Source organism: Perca fluviatilis, chromosome 11 (genome assembly GCF_010015445.1).
Source record: "Perca fluviatilis chromosome 11, GENO_Pfluv_1.0, whole genome shotgun sequence".
Taxonomy (NCBI): Eukaryota; Metazoa; Chordata; class Actinopteri; order Perciformes; family Percidae; genus Perca; species Perca fluviatilis.
The window spans coordinates 33,611,613-33,637,703 of NC_053122.1; the positions used below are offsets into that span (position 1 = coordinate 33,611,613).

At 41.0% G+C, this 26,091-nt stretch overlaps 2 protein-coding genes across 6 annotated transcripts in view; one reads left to right on the forward strand and one right to left on the reverse strand.

The window, feature by feature from the left end:
- glmna (glomulin, FKBP associated protein a) lies at positions 1–10,810 on the reverse strand. 4 transcript variants are annotated; one of them, XM_039816913.1, is made up of 19 exons: positions 10,730–10,810; positions 10,300–10,364; positions 9,130–9,255; positions 8,919–9,032; positions 8,663–8,771; positions 8,010–8,280; positions 7,574–7,673; positions 6,237–6,418; positions 5,994–6,047; positions 5,119–5,149; positions 4,753–4,842; positions 4,618–4,659; positions 3,630–3,703; positions 3,463–3,547; positions 3,028–3,137; positions 1,707–1,770; positions 956–1,091; positions 517–587; positions 1–415 (listed from the first exon to the last, which is right to left on the reverse strand). In XM_039816913.1, exons 2-19 carry the CDS (start codon positions 10,336–10,338, stop codon positions 320–322), a joined length of 1,794 nt encoding a protein of 597 aa, XP_039672847.1. In that variant the 5' UTR covers positions 10,339–10,364; positions 10,730–10,810; the 3' UTR covers positions 1–319. The 4 variants fall into 4 exon arrangements, with proteins under 4 accessions (XP_039672847.1, XP_039672845.1, XP_039672848.1 ...); XM_039816911.1 differs by having other exon boundaries at positions 10,300–10,389; positions 10,730–10,808; XM_039816914.1 differs by lacking the exon at positions 10,730–10,810 and adding an exon at positions 10,628–10,676.
- Positions 10,776–26,091, forward strand: part of rpap2 (RNA polymerase II associated protein 2) — a 21,196-nt gene continuing 5,880 nt past the window's right edge. Inside the window, exons 1-10 of one of the 2 annotated variants that reach the window (XM_039816909.1) lie at positions 10,776–10,894; positions 11,567–11,612; positions 13,123–13,237; positions 14,878–14,976; positions 15,074–15,139; positions 15,744–15,832; positions 15,942–15,977; positions 17,736–18,879; positions 20,240–20,349; positions 22,369–22,449. In XM_039816909.1, the coding sequence (XP_039672843.1) occupies positions 10,840–10,894; positions 11,567–11,612; positions 13,123–13,237; positions 14,878–14,976; positions 15,074–15,139; positions 15,744–15,832; positions 15,942–15,977; positions 17,736–18,879; positions 20,240–20,349; positions 22,369–22,449 (1,841 nt within the window). In that variant the 5' untranslated portion in view covers positions 10,776–10,839. The remainder of the gene's footprint in view (positions 10,895–11,566; positions 11,613–13,122; positions 13,238–14,877; positions 14,977–15,073; positions 15,140–15,743; positions 15,833–15,941; positions 15,978–17,735; positions 18,880–20,239; positions 20,350–22,368; positions 22,450–26,091) is intronic. The other variant, XM_039816910.1, reaches the window with a different exon arrangement.

Genomic DNA, 26,091 nt, shown 5'->3' on the forward strand with positions numbered 1-26,091 from the left:
TTTTTTAACTCGTACGTGTACAAGAGTTAACATTTATTACAGAAGCGATACAAACTTTCCAGTCAATATTTGAACATTTTATAGACAATGTATGCAACATTTTAAAGTACTCAGCAGACCTGCTGAAAACAACTTGATATGCTTGGGGAAAAAATGAAAAGGAAACGCACTCACACAATTTGTTAACTGTTTGTTGTTAATGAGCAGCATCAGCTGTGGATACATTATTTCAAAGTACAGCAAGTTGGAACAGTCAAAGGCTCTTATTGTTCACTAGGCCCTGAGACGATGACAACCTCTGGTGGTAAAACCGATGGGCTCAGTCTAAAGATTTTCCTTCCCCCTCGGTGAGTTCCTCTATTCGCACCAACACGCTCTCGATCATGTCAAACGTGTGCAGGGCTGAGTGCAGAGCCTGAAAGGACACGTTATAATTCAATCAGGTCATTGCTGCTCTTCGTCAGCGCTGTACAAAAACACAATCTAGTTGGTTATGTGAACGTGAAAGTCACTGACCTGAATCTGGGACTCTGAGGTCATGTTCGGCAGCTTCTCGTCGCCAACGGACACAGAAAGCACAGACTCCTCTGTGGAAAACGCAATCATGCGGGTTTTTTGGTAACAACTTACTTGAAGGTATCTACATAAGAGTGACATGACACGGTCATGAACACATGACCCTGCCATGACACATGAATCCTAACTAACTAACCATAACTTGTCACGACAAAAACCGAATGACACTAAAAGAAGCGTTATGTCATAAACGTTTTACTTGTTTGACATGTTCATGACAGTGTCATGTCACTCTTATGTAGATACCTTAAAGTAAAGTGTAACCCTTTTTTTTCTAATGTTACTATTACTGCTATTCACAGAATTCTGTCAAAAAATAAAATCAGTGAGTGGTTTAAGGAAGGTGGAACTGAAATGGACACAAGTGTGTTGGCCTGACCTTTGGCCTTAGCCCTCGTGGTGGCCATGGTGTTGTGGAGCTCCCTCTCATAGTGAGCCCTGGACATGTTCACTCCAACACGTAGCGGCTTCAGGAACGTGTCCTCTATTTTATACAGCTCGGTCCAGATCCCTGTCTGTCAGATCAAAACAGCAGCAGAACAAAAAACATGAGGAGTGTATAGTTAACTGATGCACTATGGAAATCAGAAACGTGTGGGTGGATGTTTAGCTGTCCTTCTGACCACTTGAGAGATAATGGCAGGCGTTGTCCTTGGGTCAAATTTGACCCCTTTTCAAATTTCAATTTCAATATCTGACGATATGGGACGTTGAAATAAGTGGCCAAAATGTTAAAAATAAATAAATGACAAAACGTTGGGAAAAGTGACAAAAACGCTGAAAAATAATGTCAAAAACATCGGAAGAAAACCTCAAACTACGATAAAAACGTTAAAAAAAAACCCCGCCCAAAACATTATAAAAGTTACACGTCGGAAAAACGTGACTAAATGTCAGAAAAAAGCAATACAAATGTTGAAAAGAAAGTGAAAAACATTGAAAAAAAACCCACAAACATAAAAAAAAAAAAAAAAAACTGAAAAAAGCTAGTGTTTTTTTCATGGTTGACGGGAAGACAACAAGGGTTAATGGCCGGGAAATTTTTTTTATCAAACCACCATTCTCTGTCGCTGATTTTGGTCTCTTGGCCGGAGGAGCCTGCCTGATATTTAGTGGATCGGATCACTCACCTGGTTGTCTGTCGCTTTGTCTCTGATGACGAGGTAGCGCAGCAGGTTCAGGGACTCCATGACTCTGTTCAAAACGACACAAAAAGGTAACGTTGGAAACACTACTTTGACAAAACAATCCGGCTTTAAAGGTCCCATGACATGGTGGAGGGTGGGGGGTGTGGCCAACTGCCACTTTGCTCGTTTGAAAGCCATGATGTCTCTCTCTCTCTTTCTCGTGGGCAGGCCAAATTCTCTGGGCGGGCAAAGCAGAGAAAGGGGAGGTAACCTTTCTCCTTATGACCTCATAAGGAGAAGATTCCTGATCTGCCCATCTGAGCTTTCATTTTCTCAAAGGCAGAGCAGGATACCCAGGGCTCGGTTTACACCTATCACCATTTCTAGCTACTGGGGGACCATAGGCAGGCTGGGGGAACTCAAAGTGAAATTTTCATGACATGGGACCTTTAAGCTATAGAGAGTAGTTTCTGTCCCCCCACCATGAGGAATCTACAGTAAATAATGACAACACTGTCTGAGCAACCAGATGTAGCGAGCCTTCGGCGGTCTCGCACCACCCCCACCCCCGCCCCTCCTCCACACAGGTGCTAGTAGCGTTTAACCCGTCAAATCAAGGAGGACACGGAGGATTAAAACCACGATGGACTCTTCAGAAGACGTCATTTTTATGTCCTCTTCGTCTCCGAAGCTGAGCGGTTGTCCATTCTCAGCGGTGACATAAATCGCACCACTCGAGCATCTGCGTGCGAAAGTCACCCGACTACACCATTTAGTAAACCTAGCCATACTGAGAAACACAGTTTTGTGAAGCCGAAGGAGCTTAATTAGCTTTGTATAAAGTCATTTGGCATTGGCTTGAATGGAACGGATGTTCATTAATATAAAATAATCGTGCACTGTAGCTTTAAATCAATCCAAACTCCAACATATTTCTTTTAAATCCTAGTCTGGCTTTTCATGCTATTTTGTTATGAAGCATAGCAATGCTTCATACCATTTTAGCTTTATGTATAATTAAACCTAATTTAGTTCACACTTAAGTAATTCATTAAGCACATCAACTTCAAATGATGCTGTCAGGAGAAAGAAGCTCACTTTGGCAGTGGTATCTTCTTTATTACACGTTAGGTGCTAGTACTCTTGATAGATTGGTAACTTGTATGTGCACCCTGTTTCCCGCCATGTGTGTGAGAGAGTGTGTGGTGAGAGAGAGTGTGTGTGTGTGTGTGTGTGTGTGTGTGTGTGTGTGTGTGTGTGTGTGTGTGTGTGTGTGTGTGTGTGTGTGTGTGTGTGTGTGTGTGTGTGTGTGTGTGTCTCTGACCTGTCCAGGTAATGCAGGAGGTCGGTCTCTGGGCCGTCTGGCAGACTGAGAACTTTACGCAGCAAAGGCAGCAGGTGAGCTCCCACGAACCAGGTGTTACTGTTACCAGGCTGAGGACAGACAGACTTTCACTGCATTTTATTTAAGATTTTTTTTGGGGCATTTTAGGCCTTTATTACGGCTGAAGACATGAAAGGGAATGACATGCAGCAAAGGGCCGCAGTCGAACCTACGGCCACTGCGTCAAGGAGTTAACCCCTACATGTGGGCGCCTGCTCTACCAGGGGAGCTACCCAGGCGCCCGTACAAGACATTTTTAAATTACAACCCAACGCTCTGCACAGGCACTCGTGTAGCTTTGAGATGCTGCATCAGAACTTGTGATAAATGACAACCGAGCAAACAGCCAGCGAGGGATTTCAAACGCCATCTCACCTGCAGGGCAACATCTATCTGATTCTTGATGTTTTTGATGACGTAGCCTTCCACTCCTGAGTGATTGCTGGTTTTCAGCATGTACCTGAAAACAAGACGACCAGTAGCAGTCAGTAGGCTGGAGGGTGGAACAGAGAGAGGCATTTCTGTAGGGGGGGGGAGCTTACTGGAAAAGATTGTACTTGGCTTCGGTGTCAAACTTATCAATGCTCAGCTGCAACACCTTCAGACCTCTGGTTCTCTGTTGACAAAGAAGTAAATATGTTGATTTTCAAACAGCTTTAGGGGCCCTATCTCGCACCCGGCGCAGCGCAAAGCCCGGCGCAAGTGTCTTTGCTAGTTTAAACCGACGCATCTGTCAGTTTCCCGTCCAGCGACCGCGTCGTTTAAATAGCAAATGCACCTGCGCCCATCTGTGCGCCCATGGGCGTGCTGGTCTTACAGGGAGGTGTGTTCAGGTGCATTCTGGGCGTATTGCTATCTTGAGGCAGCGGGAAGCAATCGCGCCATTGACCAACAAAAACCTGGTCTAAAGTCAACAGCGCAGCATTTCATTGTTATTTTAACAGCAAATTAGTAAAATGCACCTAGGCTTATGCACAGCGCGCGCACACTATGCTTGTTACACACACACACACACACACACACACACACACACACACACAGGACGCGCAGCAGCACACAAACATGCAAAAGATTACAAATAAAAATATTACAGTGCAAATCCACCATCATAATAGCAATGCGCCAAGGTCCAAACGCGCCTGGCTTTTAAAAGGTAATGGGATATGAGATTGTGATTGGTTTATTGCACGTTACGCCCAAAACACACCTACGAATTAATGAAGACACTAAGTACAACCCTTTTGAATCACGCGCCCGGCGCACGGACCCTTTTTTCCACCGTTAAACTAGCAAAAGTGGATTTGGACACGCCATAAACGCACCTGCGCCAGGCGCGTCACGCCATGCGCTTAGATCGTTAATTGTCTGTAGAAAATAGATGCGAATTACAATACATGCAAAAATAGAAAAACATGTCATTTATAGGTCCAGTATCTATGGCATTAAAATGACATGAATACACACTTTAGACCCAGCTAATGTTACTTTTTGCCCAACGTTGCTAAACTATCTACTTATGTGAAGACTTACCAAATCATGCCTCGGACATATCGTCATCACCTTCACCATGTGCTGAAAAACAAACGGTGAAATCAACAACTAAGCACCATGAAGGCATCACACAGCAGAGTCTAAGCTGAGCTCTGTATGAAGAAGAGGGTTCACCTGAGGGACCGTGAGGAAGGTTTTGATCTCCAGCAGATCTGCATGCAGACTGCAATCCTCCACGCGCACCAGACTCTTCTCATACAGCTCCTGTGTGATGGAACACACACACACACACACACACACACACACACACACACACACACACACACACACACACACACACACACACACACACACACACACACACACACACACACACACACACACACACACACACACACACACACACACACACACACAACACACACACACCAAAGCTCTAAAAAAAAAAATAAGATCTTATGAGACTATTCTTCATGACAGCTGAAACAAGATGTTTGTTTCTGCTTTTTTTTCTTTAGTTCTTTAGTTTGTTTGACTCACCAGTCCTTTCTGAATCCTGAACTCCTCAGTTCTGTCAAACAGAATTTTAAAAAGAAGTCATGAGCAGTTCAGCTCAAATACACAACACACACCAAACATGAACCGGAAGATCCAAGTCTGCATTTATTCAGTGGGGCAGTTATATGCGAAATAAATGGGATTACATTTTTCATGATGTCAATGTGTTTTTATCAATATCAAGAATGCAGTTTGAATGGCCAATGTGCCATGTCAACTTTAACTTTAAGTAAGGAAAATGTTCTTAACCCTGGTCTTGTCTTCCCGTCAACATTTTGACATTTTTGTCCCGCATTTCTACTTTTTTTTTCTTTTTTTTTTAAGGTTTTTGTTGTTTTTCTCCCAACATTTTTGTCACTTTTTTAGACATTTTTGTCAATTCTTTCAAAATTATTTCACTTTTTCTTTTTTTCAAATGCTATAAAATTGAATAAAACACCCAAATTCAATGAAAGTAGTGAACTGTTCGTTTATTTGACTTGTGAAGAGCGTTTTATGGAAACATCCACATTAGTTTTTGGACAATTTGGTTAAAAAGAAACCAAAATTGCTGAAATAGAAACTTTGAAAATGGGTCAAATTTGACCCGAGGACAACAGGAGGGTTAACAACCTTTTTCCATTTCATAGTTTGAGTTTTTATCATTTTCATCCAACATCAATGACATATACTATACTATACAAATTTATTTTTTTATATCAGGAGCAATCAATTTGAGTGATGATGTACCAAACAAATGCCGTGTGTGCCAAACTCTGCCATTATACGTGTTGTTTTATGAAAGCCAACTGACATCTACACTGCCAACGGTGCAACAGCACAGAACGGATACCAATAATATTGTGTCTTGTATTCACCTGGACAAGAGGAGGCAAATGTGCTCCATGTTACTCCGGAGACAGAACACGGGACTGTAAACACAGAGAGTCTGGAGGATTAACAATGCATTTCAATTCTCAGTATTATTTGTGTTCAAACTGTATAAATCATCATCAGCATTGTCCAGTGCTAATTTCTAGCCACGTTTGAAGAGACTCATCACTGTCTTAGTACTTTATGATAATACTTTTTTTTTTTTTTTTTCTTCTCTTCTATCTTACCTGAAAACACTGGGGAATGTATCTGCGGCCAGGTGATGGACAAACACCAGGTGAGCCAGGCTGGCCAAAGACTCTTTAGGATAACGCACCTCCTCCTCCAGAAAGCCCGGAACCTGTTTTCTTTTCAACAGAGGCTGGTACACAAGACTGGGGACAGACTCTCCGATAGCACTGAGGGTGTTCTGTACCAAATACACACAGAAACACACTTGCCATTAACACAATATCTGACGTGGTAATCTGACCAAAAGTGAGTCCAGGCTAGTGGGGTAGTCTATGTGATACGCAGGTATATGCAGTATACCCACTAAGAAAGCTCCAGGATTTCCATCTACCCACTTAAAAATGCCCAATGACACGCAACAACATACTTTCCATTATATTTTTGATATATTTTGAATTGTCATCTGTGTTTTTCTTCCTCATATAGGCTAAATAAAGGGATTTCCAACATAAATTGGTGCGTAAAAGTGTATCAGAATACAGGAAATTACGTTGTTGATCCCCCACTATGATATGGCCCCCCCCCTCCCCCAAAGGCAGATTCTGGCCAAATATATATACATATATTATAATAATATATAGTTCACATAATAATATATAGTTCACATAATAATAATAATAATAATAATAATAAATATATATATATATATATATATATATATATATATATATATATATATATATGCACACACAGTATCTCACAAAAGTGAGTACACTCCTTACAGTTTAGTAAATATTTCATTAGATCTTTTAATGGGACAACACTGAAGAAATGAAACTTTGCTACAATGTAAAGTATTAATTGTACAGCTTGTATAACAGTGTAAATGTGCTGTCCCCTCAAAATAACTACACACAGCCATTAATGTCTAAACCGCTGGCAACAAAAGTAAGTACACCGCTATGTTAAATTCCCATAGAGGCAGGCAGATGTTTATTTTTAAAGGCCAGTTATTTCATGGATCCAGGATACTATGCATCCTGATAAAGTTCCCTTGGCCTTTGGAATTAAAATAGCCCCACATCATCACATACTCCTTCACCATACCTAGAGATTGGCATGGGGTACTTTCCATAAGATCATCTCTCAATGCAAATCAAACCAGCTATTAGGCTAACTGAAATAAAACCATATACCCACTACAATACATTAGACTACACCACGGGTCCAGGCAGCATCTACTGAATTTGTATCAGTCTATGAAAATTGTGAGAGTCAGTTACTGACATATTAAATGAGTCCAATTTGCCAGGCCCCATCACAACATTTACACCAAAGTTACAGGGCAGCGTCAGCTCCTTCCAGAATATTATGGTGAATGGATTAGCCGTACCAAAATCTCTGTGGCAAAATTCCTGAGGGGAGACACAGCCAGAGTGTCCGGATCCTTGAGTTGTACCTCCAGCAGAGGGTGACTCAGAGTCTTCATACAGCTAAGACAGAAAACCACAAGGAGTCGACCTTAGCGTCTTCATGCAGGTATTTGATACTGTCGCTGTCAGGTGAAAACCTTGTATGTCTAAAACCGTTGTTTTTCAGGAAATGAGAAAAGGCTAATTTGAAACTATTTTATGGAGCTACTTACCTCAGACAAAGTCAGTGTTTAAATGTTTCAATATTTGTAAAACACACAGGCAGACGTACAGGGGGACCAATGGCATTGATTTATGAAAACCAAATTAAAAAGGACGAAATATGGAGACACAAGGTTTCTGCCTGACAGCGACGATATGTAAGTCCGAGATGTGAATTTAAATGTTCTCGCTCACAACTTCAGCAGCTCTGTCTGCAGCTCGTCCTCGTTATCCCTTCCCTGCTCCCTCTCATGTCGGGCCTCGGTGTTCAGGAGATTTTGCCTGGCCTCGTGGACAAAAGGCTTGACAAAGTCTATCAGATCGGTGCAGCAGCGACACAGCGAGAAGACGTCGTCCTCCTCCTGCTCCTTGGTGTGAGGTAGAGGCAGTTTGGCCACCTGGTCCAGCACAGAGGACAGAGTCATGCCCAGGGACGACGCCTTCCGGCTGCCCAGACACAGCAGCACTGAGAGGAACGCACACAGGAAATAGAAATGGCTCTATTTTTAAATTGTGATTACAGTAAGTATTAGGGGTGGGACCATATGCTTTTGTCCCGTTTCGACTATCACGATACATGGGTGCCAATTCTAGAAGTATTGCGATTTGATAGTATTCATTGAGTTTTGGAATTTTCTTTTCCTTCTTTAACAAAAGCAAAAGTTGAATAATACACTTCTAGAGACGATATATCATGAGACATTTCTAAAAAGTAATTGTTTTCTAAAAAGAATGCACATCACATGTCAGACAGTCGGTACAAAATCACGATACATACGATTTTCAATTCTTCCCCCCCACCCCTTAGTAAGTATATTGGAGAACATATTCAAAGAAATGTGCTCCACCTTTCTGTAGAGGGTTCAGCAGCAGATGGAGGCTCGTTGCTATGGTGTCAGGGTCATCCTGCTCCAGCTGCTCCAACAAGCCAATCAGCAGCTCTTTGGGTCTGCAGGTCTGGGAAGAAAATCCCAACACTCGAGACACTAAGCATCGACACACTGCTAGATTTGTCAGTGAATCATATCGAATTCTAAATATCGTTTTAGCTTAAATATAATATAATCTTGTGATTTTGGTTAACTGTTGAGCAGATGAACAGACCTGCAGCAGGTGGTTGAAAATGGCTAGGCATTGAGAAAGCTTCTTGTCTTCTTTCTTCACCAGAACCTGGATCAGGGGAGGCAGCAGATTCCAACCCATACATCTCACTATGTCCTACAGAAAGAGGGACAGAGGGGTGTTTATGCAGCACGACGTGCAGCAAACATGAGTCTACACACTGAAAAAAACAATAATTGTGAGCTCTGAGTACCTGATTCTTTTCATCCAGGACAATACTGAGGACCTGGGCGCTGTTTCCCTCCTCGATGCAGGTCCGCCCAGAAATCGTGAACACGTCATGGTCCTCTGTGGTGTAGCGGTCTTCAGGCAGGGCTTGCTGTGTGAAAGAGAGACAAATGGAGGGATTAAAAGAGAAAATATAGGCATTTTATTGCAGCAAATTGATGATGAAGTCATTCTTAAAAAAAAGGTAAAAATGCCAGTCTCCGGCTTCTCAATGGGAGAATGTGCTGCTTTTATGTCATTGTAAAGTAAATACATTTGGGGTTTTGGTACTGTTGGTTGGACACATTAGCAAACTGTACATGTCACTTTAGGATCTGGCAAATTATGAGCAACACACATCACAATTTCTGACCTTTTATAGATTTACAGTTAATCCTGAAATAATTGACAAGTCAATTGTTAATGTATATAATTGTTAGTTGCAGTCCTACCATCTTTTAACCATTATTGAAATATCCTTTAAGATATCCAAGGCTTTCCTAATTTAGTGTAGCATAGACAGTAGCAACACAGTGGCCTGTAAAAATGTCTCTTTCACCTTCACTATTTTTAAACTAATGGAGCAGACCGTAAAAGTGCAGCTCAAACGGAGTTGCAAAGATCTAGTAAAGACCACTATTGCTATACACATTCAGATTACACCAAGCAGTGGTGTAGTCTAATGTATTTTAGCGGGTATACTGTTCTACATAAATATATGGACCAGAATGGACATATCAAAGTGGGGCGTCTGGGTCTACTAGTCCAAGGAAATTTTGAGTGCCAAAGACTTAATTTTCTGCATTTTGACACACTTTAATGCACCAATTTACAGTGGAAATACCTGTATTCAGCCTATGCGAAGGAAAACACAGATCTATGACAATTCAAAAATATATCAAAAATATAATGGAAAGTATGTTGTTATGTGCCATTGCACATTTTTAGGTGGGTATATGGAAATCCTGGAGCTTTCTTAGTGGGATATCTGCGTATCACGTAGACTACACCACTGGTACCAAGTGAGTAATTGCACTGAATAAGATGTAAGTGAAGAACACAGACATGTAGTAAAATGTGGAAGGTGTGGATGCATGTTAAAAGGTGGGTGCGGTGTGTATTGGACCCCCTCTAGTCCAGTCCCCGAAGCACTCACACATCTCTGGACCACATCACTGAGCTGCTCCAGAGCCATCCCTGCTGTCTTCAGGCGGGCTTTATCTTCACGCAGGAGGCAGACAGGACACTTCATGTCAAAAATAATGCACACGCACACCACATTACTTGATAATTAAGTGGCTTATAATTGTGTCCAGCTAAACTCCCATAGCTGTTAGTGAGTTAATTCATCATTTATATGTAGGTTAAGGTCCAATAATAAGCCGTCGCCTGTGTGTGAAATAAAACTGTAGTAAAGTAGCAACGTTACAATGAATGCTGGTATATAATTGTGAATTAGCTTAGCCGTTTGACTGAAAACAAACCTTTCCATGTGCTGTCCCAGCTATACAAACACAGAACAAACAGCACGCGCTGTAACCGAAATAAAAGTGATATAAAAGGACAATAATAAGGAAGATACCCACCTTAGCCACGCTAACGCGAAATTATGAGACGGCTCGATTGTCCATTTAGGCTTGCCGTAGAATTAAATACGTCATAGGTCAAAGTTGAAAACGTAGAAAACGGAAACATAATGGAGACCGAGGAGAGAAGAAGGAGCCAAGGCTCCGATAAACCCTCTAAAAAAGGTTAGTTTCAATTAAGAAATTGTTCTCTCATATCGATATTAGGCTTTTCGAAAAGACGCGGGAGACAGCTTCCGATTCGGCAATTAATTTGAACGTTAAAGGGAACTTATAACTTCCATTTTTGATCGACTGCTCCTCTGTTGTTTTGCCACCTCTTACTGTTGTGAAAGCATTAAAGCTGTCTCAGTCCCACTTTCAGATTTGTGAAAGCTTTATTGTATTTGTGAAAATGCATTAAAGGAGATTTGACTGTTTATTTCTTTCTCACATGTCATGTAGACCACACTGGACCAGGTCCAGATTGAATTTGTCAAATCAGGACTACATTATCCCAGAGAGTCTAAAGATTCTTTCATCATTTGGGACACTCAGTTTTTGGAAAATAATTTGGGACACTAAAATGCACGAAAGCCCTTTTTAAAATTGTGAAAGCTATATTCTATTTTTAAAATGCAATAAAAGGAGGTTTATTTTATATTATGAATATGTTTACAGCCTAATAACAGCCGTGAGGGTTAAGTTTAAACATGCTTCTGTGTCATACAAGGGCCTACATTGTGTAGCAGCTCATTGACTGGTTTACTGGGTTCAACAGCATAGTGCTATATCTTCAGTGGGGAACAGTTAGGACTCATATTAGCCTTGTAATCGTGTTTTTTATTTGTGTGGCAGGTGGGAAGCGCACCAAAGCACTGGCTGCTGAAGAAGAAGCAAGAAGGTGTGAAAAGGGCATCCTGTCACTGGATGCTACAGACTAATGTCTATTTATAGTCCATGAGCTCCCCTTTCCAACGATACCAAGCACCATATTTATAGAATATTGACAATATCCCTACCATGAGCCTAAACCAGATATACACCAGATTTCAAAAACGGTATTTACCTTAGGGGGTTAGTAACTTCATGAGCCCAAAAAATAGGGATTCGCTACCACCCTTGCACTGCTATCATGATTTTTCTAGTACTAGGGGTGTATACCTTGCCAAAAATCACTATGAGCCTTTGTCTCCCCAGATGATACCGATGGCCCAAATTTGGGGCACTGGCTCATGGACTATTATAATTTTCACACACTAATACTAAACAAAGTGTGTCTGGTTGTAAAATATTCCTCTTACTCCACTTTATTTTTTTAAGATAAACAGTTTTGATTTTGTTTCAGAGCTGCAACTAACTATTATTTTCATAGTCGATTAATCTGTTGATTTTTTTCTCGATTAATCGATTAGCTGTTTGGTCTATAAAATGTCAGAAAATGGTGAAAAATGTGGATCAGTGTTTCCCAAAAGCCCAAGATGACGTCCTCAAATGTCTTGTTTTGTCCACAACTCACAGAGGAGCCAAGAAACTAGAACATATTCACATTTAAGAAGCTGGAATCAGAGAATTTTGACTTTTATCTTAAAAATTACTCAAACCGACTAATCGATTATTTAAGAGTTGGCTAATCGATTAAACGATTAGTCATTGCAGCTCTATTTTTTTTAAATACAGAACATACAACTCACAACATAAATAACCCCCCCCCCACACACACACACTCGTCATCAACACTTACTTAGAAAAAATGAAGACAATGTGAAATAATAACCATAATATTCAATATAATACAATAAAATAATAACTAAATAGACAACTGTAATCCAAAAAATATATATAAATATATGTGATGAACCAACAAGCATATAGTATATGCCTCTCCACAGCACAAAGCTTCTTAGGAGCCCTCCAGATAGCTCATGTACTTTCCCCATTTTCCTGTGTAGATATTCAATCTAGCAAACTGTTTATATGACTTTTATTTCAAACGCCGCCACCCTAGCCATCTCACAAGCCCACTCCTGGATTGATGGCACCCCTTCATTCCTCCATCCTCTTAAAATAATCTGTCTTGGGCATGATTAGAACCTGGGTCCCTGAAATCCGACATAGGTTATTATGTATCCTCGTCCAAAATTTCAGGACCTTATCACAGGACCATAGGATATGAAGTAATTGGCCGTCCTCTGTCTTACATTTCCAACAATTTGGCATGTATTTCAGACCAATTCTAAACAATCTGGAGTGAGTCCAATAGAAGCGATGTGTAATGTTGACCGGGATGAGGCGCACCCTCACATTGTCTTACTCTACTTTATTAATAATACTACTACTAATAATAATAAATGTCAACAAGTAACCACACCAACACTTGTTCTAATGTGTGTACTATATCTATCTCGTGTCAGGAGAGAGGTAGTGACGGAGATGCTAAGGGATAAATTGGAGCTGGAGAAAAGAGCCCTGAAAATAGTGGAGCGTCTCCTGGAGGACAGCGTGGCTGAAGACTTCCTGGTTGACTGCGTATGTATCATCTGAGTTAAATTTAGCAGCCGACAGAAGCATCAGTTCACAGTTCACCCCTAAACTGTCTAACATACAGTGCTAAGCATAAGTGAATACACCCATGCTAAAGTTGAATAAAAAAATTGATGTTAATGCCTTTAATTAAAAAAATGGGGGAAAATCCAACCTTTAAGGACACCAATTTTCTTTGTGAATGAATAATGCATCGTAAATAAATAAATAAATGTTCTTCCTTAAAATACAGGTTGCACATACACCCCTATGTTAAATTCCCATAGAGGCAGGCAGATTTTTATTTTTAAAGGCCAGTTATTTCATGGATCCAGGATACTATGCATCCTGATAAAGTTCTCTTGGCCTTTGGAATTTAAATCATCACATACCCTTCACCTTACTTAGAGATTGACATGGTTTTATTTCAGTTAGCCTAATAGCTGGTTTGATTTGCACTGAGAGATGATCTTATGGAAAGTACCCCTTGCCAATCTCTAGGTATGGTGAAGGGTATGTGATGATGTGGGGGGGCTATTTTAATTCCAAAGGCCAAGGGAACTTTATCAGGATGCTTAGTAACCTGGATTCTTGAAATAACTGGCCTTTAAAAATAAACATCGGCCTGCCTCCATGGGAATTTAACATAGGGGTGTACTTACTTATGCCCCCTGTATTTTAAGGAAGAACATTTATTTAGTTAGGATACATTATTCATTCACAAAGAAAATTGGGGTCCTTAAAGGGAAGTTTTTTCCTCATTTTTTTAATTAAGACATTAAGATCAATTTCCAAAAGATGATTTTTTTTATTCCTCTTTTTAGTCAACTTTAGCATGGGTGTATTTTTTTTTTGCATTTTTTTTCTAGGCTTCCAGCACTTTTTAGAAGTTTTTGTTGCTTTTGGTTTAGTTTCATTTGTTGTTTTTCCAATGTTTTTGTCGCTTTTTTGATATTTCTGTTCCTTATTTGTCGCTTTGTTGTCTGATTGTCACTTTTTGTCACTTTGCCGTTTTTGACGCTTTTTCTGAAGTTTTCGACGCTTTTTTCCCACCAGTATATACACCACTAACACCAAATTATAAACACTAGTTTCACACTATTATTCTTGGAATTCATTGTCAATAAACCAAATTTTTATGAAATCATACTTCATTTTTGAGTTTAAAAGCAGAAATGTGCTATAATATTGAATAAAACTCTCAAAATGTAATGAAAGAAACTTTTAACTGATCTTTGATTTTATTTGTGAAGAATGTTGTATGGAACCAACCATGTTATTTTTGGGCAATTTGGTTGAAAGAAACCTATATTTCGGATATAGAAAACTTTAAAAACAGGCCAAATTTGACCCGAGGACAACAGGAGTGTTAAAACCAGGAAAAGACTATACTTTTGCCATATTATATATACTGTACAGTATATAATATTCCGATATCCAAAATCTAAGACGATATCTAGTCTCATATCACGATATTGATATATTGCCCAGCCCTAGAGTGAAGTAGGTAGTTTTATATCAAATATTTGTTCTGTTGTGTAGGAAGCAGTGAATTATCACATTTGCTTTTAAGTTTAATTCACTGAGCTTTAGAATACAATGGAAACAAGCTTATTTTCTCCTGTTATTGTCTCCCTTCTTCACAGGCAAGGTTCATCACTCCTGCTTATTACAAAGATGCTTTAGAGGAGAGATCCATTGCCAAAATGTGTAGTTATCCTATATGTTCAAATAAACTGGGCAAGGTAAGAGCCTTTTATATCAGTCTTTATCTATGCAAGTAATAAATGTCAATGTGTTTCATGCTTCTGATCTGACTCCGTGCTACTGTTCACTTTATAGATTCCAACTCAAAAGTATAGAATTTCTACTAAGACCAATAAGGTGTACGACATCACAGAGCGCAAGGTAAGTGCTGCTAGAGAAAATATTATATATAAATATTAAATAAGTTTGGACACACCTTCTCATTCAATGTGTTTCCTTTTTATTTTCTTGACTATTTACATTGTAGATTCTCACTGAAGGCATCAAAACTATGAATGAACACATATGGAATTATGTACTTAACAAAAAAGTGTGAAATAACTGAAAACATGTCTTATATTTTAGATTCTTCAAAGCAGCCACCCTTTGCTTTTTTTATTAATAAGGGAAAACATTCCACTAATTAACCCTGACAAAGCACACCTGTGAAGTGAAAACCATTTCAGGTGACTACCTCATGAAGCTCATTGAGAGAACACCAAGGGTTTGCAGAGTTATCAAAAAAAAGCAAAGGGTGGCTACTTTGAAGAATCTAAAATATAAGACATGTTTTCAGTTATTTCACACTTTTTTGTTAAGTACATAATTCCATATGTGTTCATTCATAGTTGTGATGCCTTCAGTGAGGCATGAAAATAAAGAAACCCATTGAATGAGAAGGTGTGTCCAAACTTTTGGCCTGTACTGTATTTTGGAACAAACAGTCAAAATAAAGATGGTCTTTGCATCTCTCTTTTGTGATTAGTGTTTTTGTAGTAACTTCTGCTACAAAGCCTCCAAAGAGTTTGAGCTACAAATCCCAAATACACCTCTTTGGCTCAGGCAGCATGAGAGGTATGTGTGCCGTTCCATTCTCGGTTCTAAATCCCAACTATCAACTGATCATTGCATATTTAAATTTTTTAAGACTGTTTAACTTTTTTTTTTTTTTTCTCACTGACAGCCCTCCAGAAATTAAACTGATGAAGAAAAGAGACTGGTATGTATTTGCCTAAGTGTTTGTATGTGAATATTTTAAATACTAACATATCAGACAATGTTTTTTTTGTTTTTGTTCTGATACAACTAACGGTATACGGTATAATTTTCTAACTGTAAGATAGGTTTTATATTAGATAGCCCTATTCATACAGGATTTTTATAACCTGGGGACCTCCAGTAATTTGTAATGATTTCGGAGAGCGTCTGTGATCTTAACCCGTGCCAATCTGCCATGTCTGAAATTTGTAAAGTAAAAATTCCACCGCAAATTACTAGAGCCCGACCGATAAAGGATTTTTAAGGCCGATATCGATACAAATATTAGGTGATTTAAAAATCCGATATTCCGATATATCGGCCGATATATGTATTAAAAAAAAATAATAAAAAAATCCAGAAACGCGTAACAAAACAAACAGATTTCCCTAACATTAGTTATTTGTAGTTATTTATGAGTCCTCACTAAAAGAATATGATAATGCAGTTTAAAAATGAACTTGTTTGTTTTATTGTCACAACAGAACAGAGGAACATCCAAATATATTAAAGTTCTGATAAATAAATGTATAAAAATACAAACTTAAAGGAACACGCCGACTTATTGGGAATTTAGCTTATTCACTGTAACCCCCAGAGTAAGACAAGTCGATACATACCCGTCTCATCTCTGTGCGTGCTGTAACGCTGTCTGACGGCTCCAGCATTAGCTTAGCCCAGCACAGATCCTGCAGGTAACTGGTTCCAACTAGCCTACTGCTCCGAATTGTGACAAAATAACACCAACATGTTCCTATTTACATGTTGTGATTTGTAGAGTCACAGCGTGTACAAAAAAAAACAACGTAACATGAGACACAGCCATCTTCTAACCGTAAACAAACCGGGAACTATATTCTCAGACAGGCTTGCTGCGAGCATATCACTCCGCCCAAGTACTATATTCTTCCGCCTGAGAATATAGTTCCCGGTTTGTTACGGTTAGAGATAGCCGTCATGTTACGTTGTTTTTTGTACAAGCTGTGACTGTACAAATCACAACATGTAAATAGGAACATGTTGGCGTTATTTTGTCACTTATTCAGAGCAGTAGGATTACTGGAACCATTCACCTGCATGTTCTGTGATGGGCTGCAGCCGTCAGACAGCTTTACAGCGCGCACTGAGATGAGAAGGGTATGTATCGTCTTACTCTGGGGGTTACGGTGAATAAGCTAAATTCCCAATAAGTCGGCGTGTTCCTTTTAAGATATGAAACTTAAAGGGTGTAGAGTGTCCTCTGGTGGACAAACGATGCAACGCCAACACTCATAACATGGTTGGAAGGTCTTTCGTCTTGTTTTTATTTAAATTTCTAAATATTCATTTATCGGCCATTATAACTGCCGATACCGATAGTTTGGAAAATGCCTAATATCAGCCCACCGATATATCGGTCAGGCTCTACAAATTACCTACCTATTTGGCCAAAACCAGGTTGTGTGACAACATTAGTCCCGTGCGTATCAACACCTCTGTGCTCGGGGTTGTATTGGCTGCGTTGGCAATTATAAATGAAAGTTCTGAGAGAGCACTGACATCATATAATGTCAGCGATAATGTCAGTAAATTCATGTAAAATGCAGACTTCGCTTATCCCGTGTGAATGCGCCGACGAGAACACAGACGTGGCGGGTAATTTCTAAATCCCAGGCGGTCCCCTGGTAATACTAGTCCTGTGTGAATAGGACTCAGCTCAGTGTAACCAATGTGTGTCCAGCGGGAGTTCTGGGGAGGAGCTTAAGCTGTTGGAGAGGCGTCTACAAGTGGACGACATTGAGGACCCCCTCGCCGCTCCACCCGAGGACCCTCCCAGCTCTCGGCGGGGTCCTGCCGCAGACGGCCTCAGCCCCAGTGAAAGCAGCGACGCTGAGCAGGAGCAGGACTTTGTCTCCAGCGTGGTTTCCCAGCGGCAGGGACCCAGGGTGCACTGGGGCGACCTGCCTAAACGTACAGACGGAGACAAGAAAGGGGATCGAGGGATGATGGAGAGGCGGAAGAAACAGCGGAGGGAGGGAGGTGAGGAGGAGATTGAGGGTCAGGCCGCAGAGAGGGAGGGGGAAAAGAGAGAGGGTGAGAATGGACGGGAGTCACTTTCTTGTAAAACTGACGCTGAAAAACGGTCGACTTCATCAAACGCAGACAGACCTCGTGGAGAGCCGGTGCCAGACCAGCCCAGTGTGGAGGAGACTACAGCTAAACTGAATGTGTGCAGTTTATCCGACTCAGTCAATCAAACTGCTCCCCCACCTGTCGACTCAACAGCCACACAAGCAGAACCCACACATCTAATCACTTTTCCTCTGTGTGAAGACTCAAACAGCTCAACAGAAAGAAAACCTCTCCCTTCTTCAACCCTAAACAAGACAAATCAGGACGGCCACGACACGGTATCGAGCAGCCTGCCAGGCCTCAACATCACCCAGGTGAGTGTGAGCAAGAGAGGGGCAGCAGGGCTACAAGAGCTACTCAAGAGCCACGCTGCCGGAGCCAAACCCCACTCACACGTCCGGCTCAATCTCCTCGAGTGCCTGAGAAGGACGTTAAAGGACTGGAGCACTGACAAGACCCTGGAGTTCCTGTACGGCGGCCACTATTCCCCCGGCTCCGCTGTTGCCGACGTCAAAGAAGAAAAGGCGGCGGGGGAGGAAGACGAGGAGCTGGATGAGGACGACTTCGAGGACGACGTGGCCAACGGGGACGCAGAACGGGCTGGCGCCGGGGCGCAGGAGAGAGCGTCTGCCGCCGTTCCTGACTACCAGGCGCTGCGGCAGGAGACCCAGCAGCTGGAGCTGAGAGTCAGGGAGTTTTATAAAGGGACCTGGATTCTACCGGAGGGGGCAGAGGAGCTGCATGGAAACCAGGTGAGGGAGGGGGGAAAGAGAAAAGAGAGGATGGTTGTGAATAAAGTAGGGCTGGGTATCGTTCAACATTTTTTGATACCAACATCGTGACTTCGATAACGGTTCCGGAATCAATTTTTATAAAACCAAAATAAATTACAACATTACACATTACGGCACAAATCTTTTAATTTATTTTTCAGCTCCTACTACATGAGCCCCATCTCTGGCATAACGTGTATTTAGATCTTAGCTCATAAGCCTTATTAGATCTTGGTAGAAGCATGCTGCATGCTTATTGGCTCCCTGACACTGATGAGATTTACTCCTTAGGTATTGAAATTGGGTATTGAATGACGAGGCATTTTTTGATCCTCGATACTTTAGAGGCAATTCGGTCGGTGCCTAAAAAGTATTGAATTCTTTGGCCGGGTTGGCTCAGTGGGTAGAGCAGGCATACATACATAGAGATTAATTGCCTCGACGCAGAGGTCCAGGGTTCGAGTCCAACCTGTGACAATTTCCTGCATGTCTTCCCCCTCTCTCTCCCCTTTCTCACCTAGCTGTCCTGTCCATTAAAGGCGGAAAAGCCCCAAAAAGCTAGAATGAAGGGCCTTGTTGTGAGAGTCAATGGCCACATGGAGGCACTACATAGGAAATCTAGTGTGTAAACAAATGGTTCCCAACCTTTTTGGTCTGAGGTTCCCCCACAGCCCTGTCAGATGAACTTGCCTACCCCTTCATCAATTCACAATCTATGTTCTAAATGTATAACACTATTCATTATTTAAAAGTGAATATTGTTAATTGTTTCATACAATTGAACTGTCAATATTAAGGTTGGTTTGGTCAGCAATCCCCCTACTAGGCTACTACTACTTAGAATGAAGCGGAATGTTTCAACCATCAATCCATTAGCATTACTTTAAGGTCATTACTTTTAGCTAACTATTTCAACCGTTGGCTAACTATATCTACTTTTAGCTATTTTAACCATTTCTCCATTGCTTAAGCTAATCATTCGAACAGTTTAGTCATTACCTTTTAACTATTTATTTCTACCATTTATTTATTACTTTCAAGCTAAACTACTGTGCTCGTTTGCTGACCAGTTTTCACACACACTTTGAACGGCAACACGTAGCGTTCAGGTGTTACAGTTGACTTTGTGTTAATATGGGCATATGTTCTTCCTATTAAATCACAATTTCTATTTTTTTCAAATTAGTTGAGCTACTCTATGATCTTTCCATGTATCCCCTGGCAAGTACCCCTGGTCCAGAGTCGCAGGTGTAAACAAATGTGATTTGGACAGTGAGTGTGTGTGTATGTATTGAGGTCTGCTCTCCCAACACTCACACATCTCCTTTGTCCCCCCCAGCAGGGGACAGTCCAGGACCAGAGCACAAAGGACCCAGCTCTGCCGCTCGTTGACTCTCATGCTCAGCACCTCATCCAGAAACGCATCACAGTGGAGAAGCTCACCAGCTGGTGTGTGTGTGTGTGTGTGTGTGTGTGTGTGTGTGTGTGTGTGTGTGTGTGTGTGTGTGTGTGTGTGTGTGTGTGTGTGTGTGTGTGTGTGTGTGTGTGTGTGTGTGTGTGTGTGTGTGTGTGTGTGTACTTTTATTCGTGTGTCTGAATGTTTATGTGTCTCTTTCGGCTGTGTGCTTCAACTGAGTGTGCTTATTTTTTATGATTGACAATTTTTTTCTTTTTTTAAGATTATTTTTTGGGGCATTTCCCTTTTTATTAAGTAGTAACAGTGAATAGACAGGAAAGGGGGAAAAGAGATGGGGGATGCAGCAGGTCGGATTCGAACCCGCGCCGCTGCAGGACTCAGCCAACATGGGGCGAACGATCTTACTGGGTGAGCTAGAGGCCGTCCCATGATTGACAATTTTTTTTCATTTTTTAACGGTATACAATTTTTCAAAGAAACACTTCGCACATGCAGCAGTTGTTCCAGGTTGTCACAGTGTGTATATGTGACAACAATAAGGACATAGTATACACTTCACCTAAGCACAAATTTTCATAGGAGCCCTCCAGAAAGCTTAAGTACTTTCCCTATTTTCTAGTATAGACCTCCAATCTGGCAAACCGTTTATATGACATTTTTTCAAACGCCGCCACCCTAGCCATCTCGCAAGCAGGTGGGAAGCGCACCAAAGCACTGGCTGCTGAAGAAGAAGCGAGAAGGTGTGAAAAGGGCATCCTGTCACTGGATGCTACAGTTGTATACTAATGTCTAGCTGATCCACCATTTTACCACACTAATACTAAACAAAGTGTGTTTGGTTGTAGAATATTCCTCTTACTCCACTTTATTTTTTTAAGATTAACAGTTTTGATTTTGTTTCAGAGCTGCAGCTAACGATTATTTTCATAGTCGATTAATCTGTTGATTTTTTTTTTTCTCGATTAATCGATTAGTTGTTTGGTCTATAAAATGTCAGAAAATGGTGAAAAATGTGGATCAGTGTTTCCCAAAAGCCCAAGATGACGTCCTCAAATGTCTTGTTTTGTCCACAACTCACAGAGGAGCCAAGAAACTAGAACATATTCACATTTAAGAAGCTGGAATCAGAGAATTTTGACTTTTGTCTTAAAAATTACTCAAACCGACTAATCGATTATGAAAATAGTTTGCGATTAATTTAAGAGTTGACAACTAATCGATTAAACAATTAATCATTGCAGCTCTATTTTGTTAAAATACAAAACATACAACTCACAACATAAATACCCCCCCCACACACACACACACACACACACACACACACACACACACTTGTCATCAACACTTACTTAGAAAAAATGTAGACAATATGAAATAATAACCATAATATTCAATATAATACAATAAAATAATAACTAAATAGACAACTGTAATCCAAATAATATATATAAATATATGTGATGAAACAACAAGCATATAGTATACGCCTTTCCACAGCACAAAGCTTCTTAGGAGCCCTCCAGACAGCTCATGTACTTTCCCCATTTTCCTGTGTAGAAATTCAATCTAGCAAACTGTTTATATGACATTTTTTTCAAACGCCACCACCCTAGCCATTTCACAAGCCCACTCCTGGAGTGATGGCACCCCTTCATTCCTCCATCCTCTTAAAATCTGTCTGGACCCAGTTTGTTATGTGCTTATCCATCCCGCTTAGGACTGACCCATCTCCCAGAACAAATATTCTTGGGCTGAATGGAACCTGGGTCCCCTGCAGTCCGACATAGGTTACCATGTATAACTGAGTGTGCCTATTAATGTGTAGGCAAAATGATCACGCTGCTGGACTCTGGAAGTATCATGCAGTTACCGTACTGTGTTTTGGTTTTTATAAACACCAGTCAGATAAACTTAAGTTTACACGCTCGTTATTTATTGTATCAGTTGGAACCCTTCTAGATCCCTTTTAATAGCACACATTTATCGTCCATAAAAATTGCAACGTTTGTCTCTCTTTGCCCCCTCATCGTTTTGTCTCTGTTGTGTTGCAGTCTCAGAAACGTTGTCGGTCCTTTGAGTCTCACCATCAGTGACTTCTCCACTGACCTGAACAACCTGGTTAAGACATTCAGGTCAGTGCAGCACACACACACACACACACACACTCTGCAGGTCTGCTTGCATAAGGTGTCACACACACACACACACACACACACACGGCAGGAAACAGGGTGCATGAACAGTACTAACACCTAACGTGTAATAAAGAAGAAGTGAGCTTCTTTCTCCTGAAAGAGACACAAATAAGACATACAAATAAAAGCACACTGACAGACAGAGAGAGACACAAACACACACACACACACACGCACACACACACTTTTTAACCATTTATTTATGTCCACATGAAGAAAAATGGTACAGGGACACAAATATTACAGATGCAGTACAATACATACGGAAACTCATGGACCAGTGGCATGCACCATGTCTTCACAGTATCACTTAATAAGCACAATACTCAGTACTTAAGGGTATAAGTAGCAACGTCTCCGCCATATGTGGCAGCTGCCAATAATAGCAGATATGGCACAGTCCTTTGCAAGCTGTTAAGCCCTCTTTTTGGCCATCTCAAGTTGTTGTTGCCCTCTTACTACCAACCTGTGTGTGTGTGTGTGTGTGTGTGTGTGTGTGGTGTCCTAGGCTACAAAATATAAAAACGAGGAGTCTGCACCTATAGCCTAGCGCTGAGATGTTTATTTAAAGGTACAGGTATTTAAAGGTACAGTACTAGAGTCAGTGTTGTGCATGCAACAGAATAAAAGTAAATTGCTTCACTGCTGCAACATTTCTGTGCTGTCTGTAGAGACATCCAGTTATATTCCTTTCTCCAAAGGGAGTGGTGTTTTTTTTTTTAAACCCTCTGCGAGCGGCAACAAAAACATCCATCTTCCTGAGATCACTGTAATATTCTTAGATAAATTAGGATTAAAATGGTAACTAATGGATACATTCTACAACATTGTGGGAAGGTTTGATGAAGAACTCTGGTACCTCCTACAGGTGGACATGAAACATGACAACAGGAGTTTTTCTTATAAGTCAAAATGTCAGCATTCATTCATTACCCATATTCACACATACGCATTCATTGAACGGTCATTTTTGGTGTATGCTTTTCTGATATATCAACCCAGGTGTATTGTACATGTGGCTTTTTGCCATATTATTTTCAAGTGTCATGACATTTTTGAAAAAACACATTGATCTGCTTGAGATATTAATATAATAGATGGATACAGATGCATGTCTCATACCCTGTTTACACGTACTTGGTTATTTTGAAAAACTGAGACATTTCCCTTCGTTTACACGCAAACAGAGAATTCGCCTCTGAAAACGATTCTTTCTAAAAAAAACTCTTCATTTGCATGTAAACTGAGACAAACGGAGGTTTAGACAGCCGAGGAAGTGAGGAAGAGAAGTGATTCGTTGCTGCTGTTGCTATTTTCGGGATTCTGATTGGCTAACGTGGGCTTGAGCTTCTCGTTATACTGCCACCTACAGGTTTGGCGTGCCCTTGATGGCATTGACGGATACGTGTAAACGAACACTTCTGAAAACTGACAGCTGTGCACAATGTTATTTTTGAAAATGTCCGTTTGTGCTTAGAAAATCGAACTGATAAACGTTACCGACCACTGCTGACCCCGTTTTGGTTTAAAAAACTCCGGGGTTGCTTTGCAGTCTGGACGGGCACAAACACGCACGTCCGTCTAATCGGTTAAAGGCGCTCTAAGCGATGTTGGTGACGTCACTTCTTGTTGACGTTCAAAGTATTTGTCGGTACACGATCCGTTCTGCCTGCACGATCCGTTCTGCACATGCGCAAAATGTTCGCGCATGCGCTGTTGTACGAGGATTCACGACACTCAAGGGGGTAAGCTTCGCTTCTAAACGCGAACCGCCGATGGCGCCATTTTGTTGCTACAAAGGTATCACCTCTTGTTAGCATTCCACTGACCGCCATTTTTTTTTTACGTCACTTGACTGCGAATAACTTTACATCTGAAGCGTTTAAAGACTCTATTTGTCCATTGTTTAGTTCTAAAGAAACACGACAATGTATAAAAGGCTCCATTACCTTGTACCTCACATTATGGCTCCGTAGCAGACGTTTTTGTAAAAATAGGCTAACGATTGTGTCATAACTAAGTGACTTACTGTCGCACAGTAGAGGAATTACCGTATAGTACAGGAGAAGCTCGCAGGCAGTTTCGACTTACATTAGCTGTTTAGGTTTAATTACGAATGTTAACTAGCATGTTAGTTAGCAATAATTAGCCTGTGCTTATGTTATCTTCTTACATATACCTACACTCTCCGTCTCTGTAAGATTGGGAATGATTGAGATTCCTCTTGGCACAGCTACCAGAAGACTTCCAACTTTCAGACACGTTGCTCACGTCACATTTACGTTGTCTCTGTCAGTTGGAGGCTGCGCAGTAAAGGAAGAGATCACCGGAAAAGTGCTTCTAATAGCCTTCACTGGTCTCCGTCCAGAGCAACGGGGTCTATTGGTCCATTAATATATATGTCAATGACGACACTGCACGATCTGTTCCATTGTCAGTACCCGATCCGTTCCACCTGCACAATCCGTTCTGCGCATGTGCAAGATGATACGTATGCCATGACGTAGGCGCAGATGATAATGCTGCGTTCATTCCACCACCACCTTGGAATAACGGCACCGCTTCCACCTGCACGATCCGTTCTGCGCATGCGCAAGATGTTCACACGCTAGCCTCCAGCTAACGTTAGTTAGCTAATAGCTAATTCGGCGGACCGCTAGGTGATTATAGCGGTAGCTAACGGTTAATTCGGCGGACCGCTAGGTGATTATAGCGGTCTGCCGTTACCCTCCCCCGGGAAGCTAACGTTAGTTTAGCTAACGGTTAATTCGGCGGACTGCTAGGTGATTATAGCGGTCTGCCGTTAGCCTCCACCGGGAAGCTAACGTTAGTTTAGCTAACGGTTAATTTGGCTAACAGCTAGCTGATTGCAGCGGTCTGCCGTTAGCCTCCACAGTTAAGCTAACGTTAGTTTAGCTAACAGCTAATTCGGCTAACCGCTTAGAAAAACCCCAAAAAAAAAAAAAAAAAAAAAAAAAAAAAGTTTACGTCAAAAAAAAAAAATAGTTCTACTTTACTTGTGCTCATTTAAAATACAATCACTCAATACTTGTCTTTATTGTTATTACTGTAATGTCTTTAGACTGAATCTAGCTGCAGAAACAACGTAACCAGTGGGGCGGTGCCTGTTATTTCGAGGTAGCATGAACGCAGCATTATCATCTGCGCCTACGTCATGGCATACGTGTCATCTTGCACATGCGCAGAACAGATTGTGCAGGTGGAACGGATCGGGTTGTCAGTACCCGATCCGTTCCACCTGCACAATCCGTTCTGCGCAGACCCTCAAAATAAAACTTGAAAATAAACGTTAACATATATAACAGCTGTTACGTCAGTTCTACTTTACTTGTGCTCATTTAAAATACAATCACTCAATATTTGTCTTTATTGTTATTACTGTAAAGTCTTAATGTAACTGTAGCCTGCTTCTCCAATTAAGGTTGACTTAACGTTATTTTAGACTGAATCTAGCTGTCAGCTAGCGGTTAGCCGAATTAGCTGTTAGCTAAACTAACGTTAGCTTCCCAGTGGAGGCTAGCCATAGGCTAGCGTGGAACAGATCGTGCAGGTCGTATC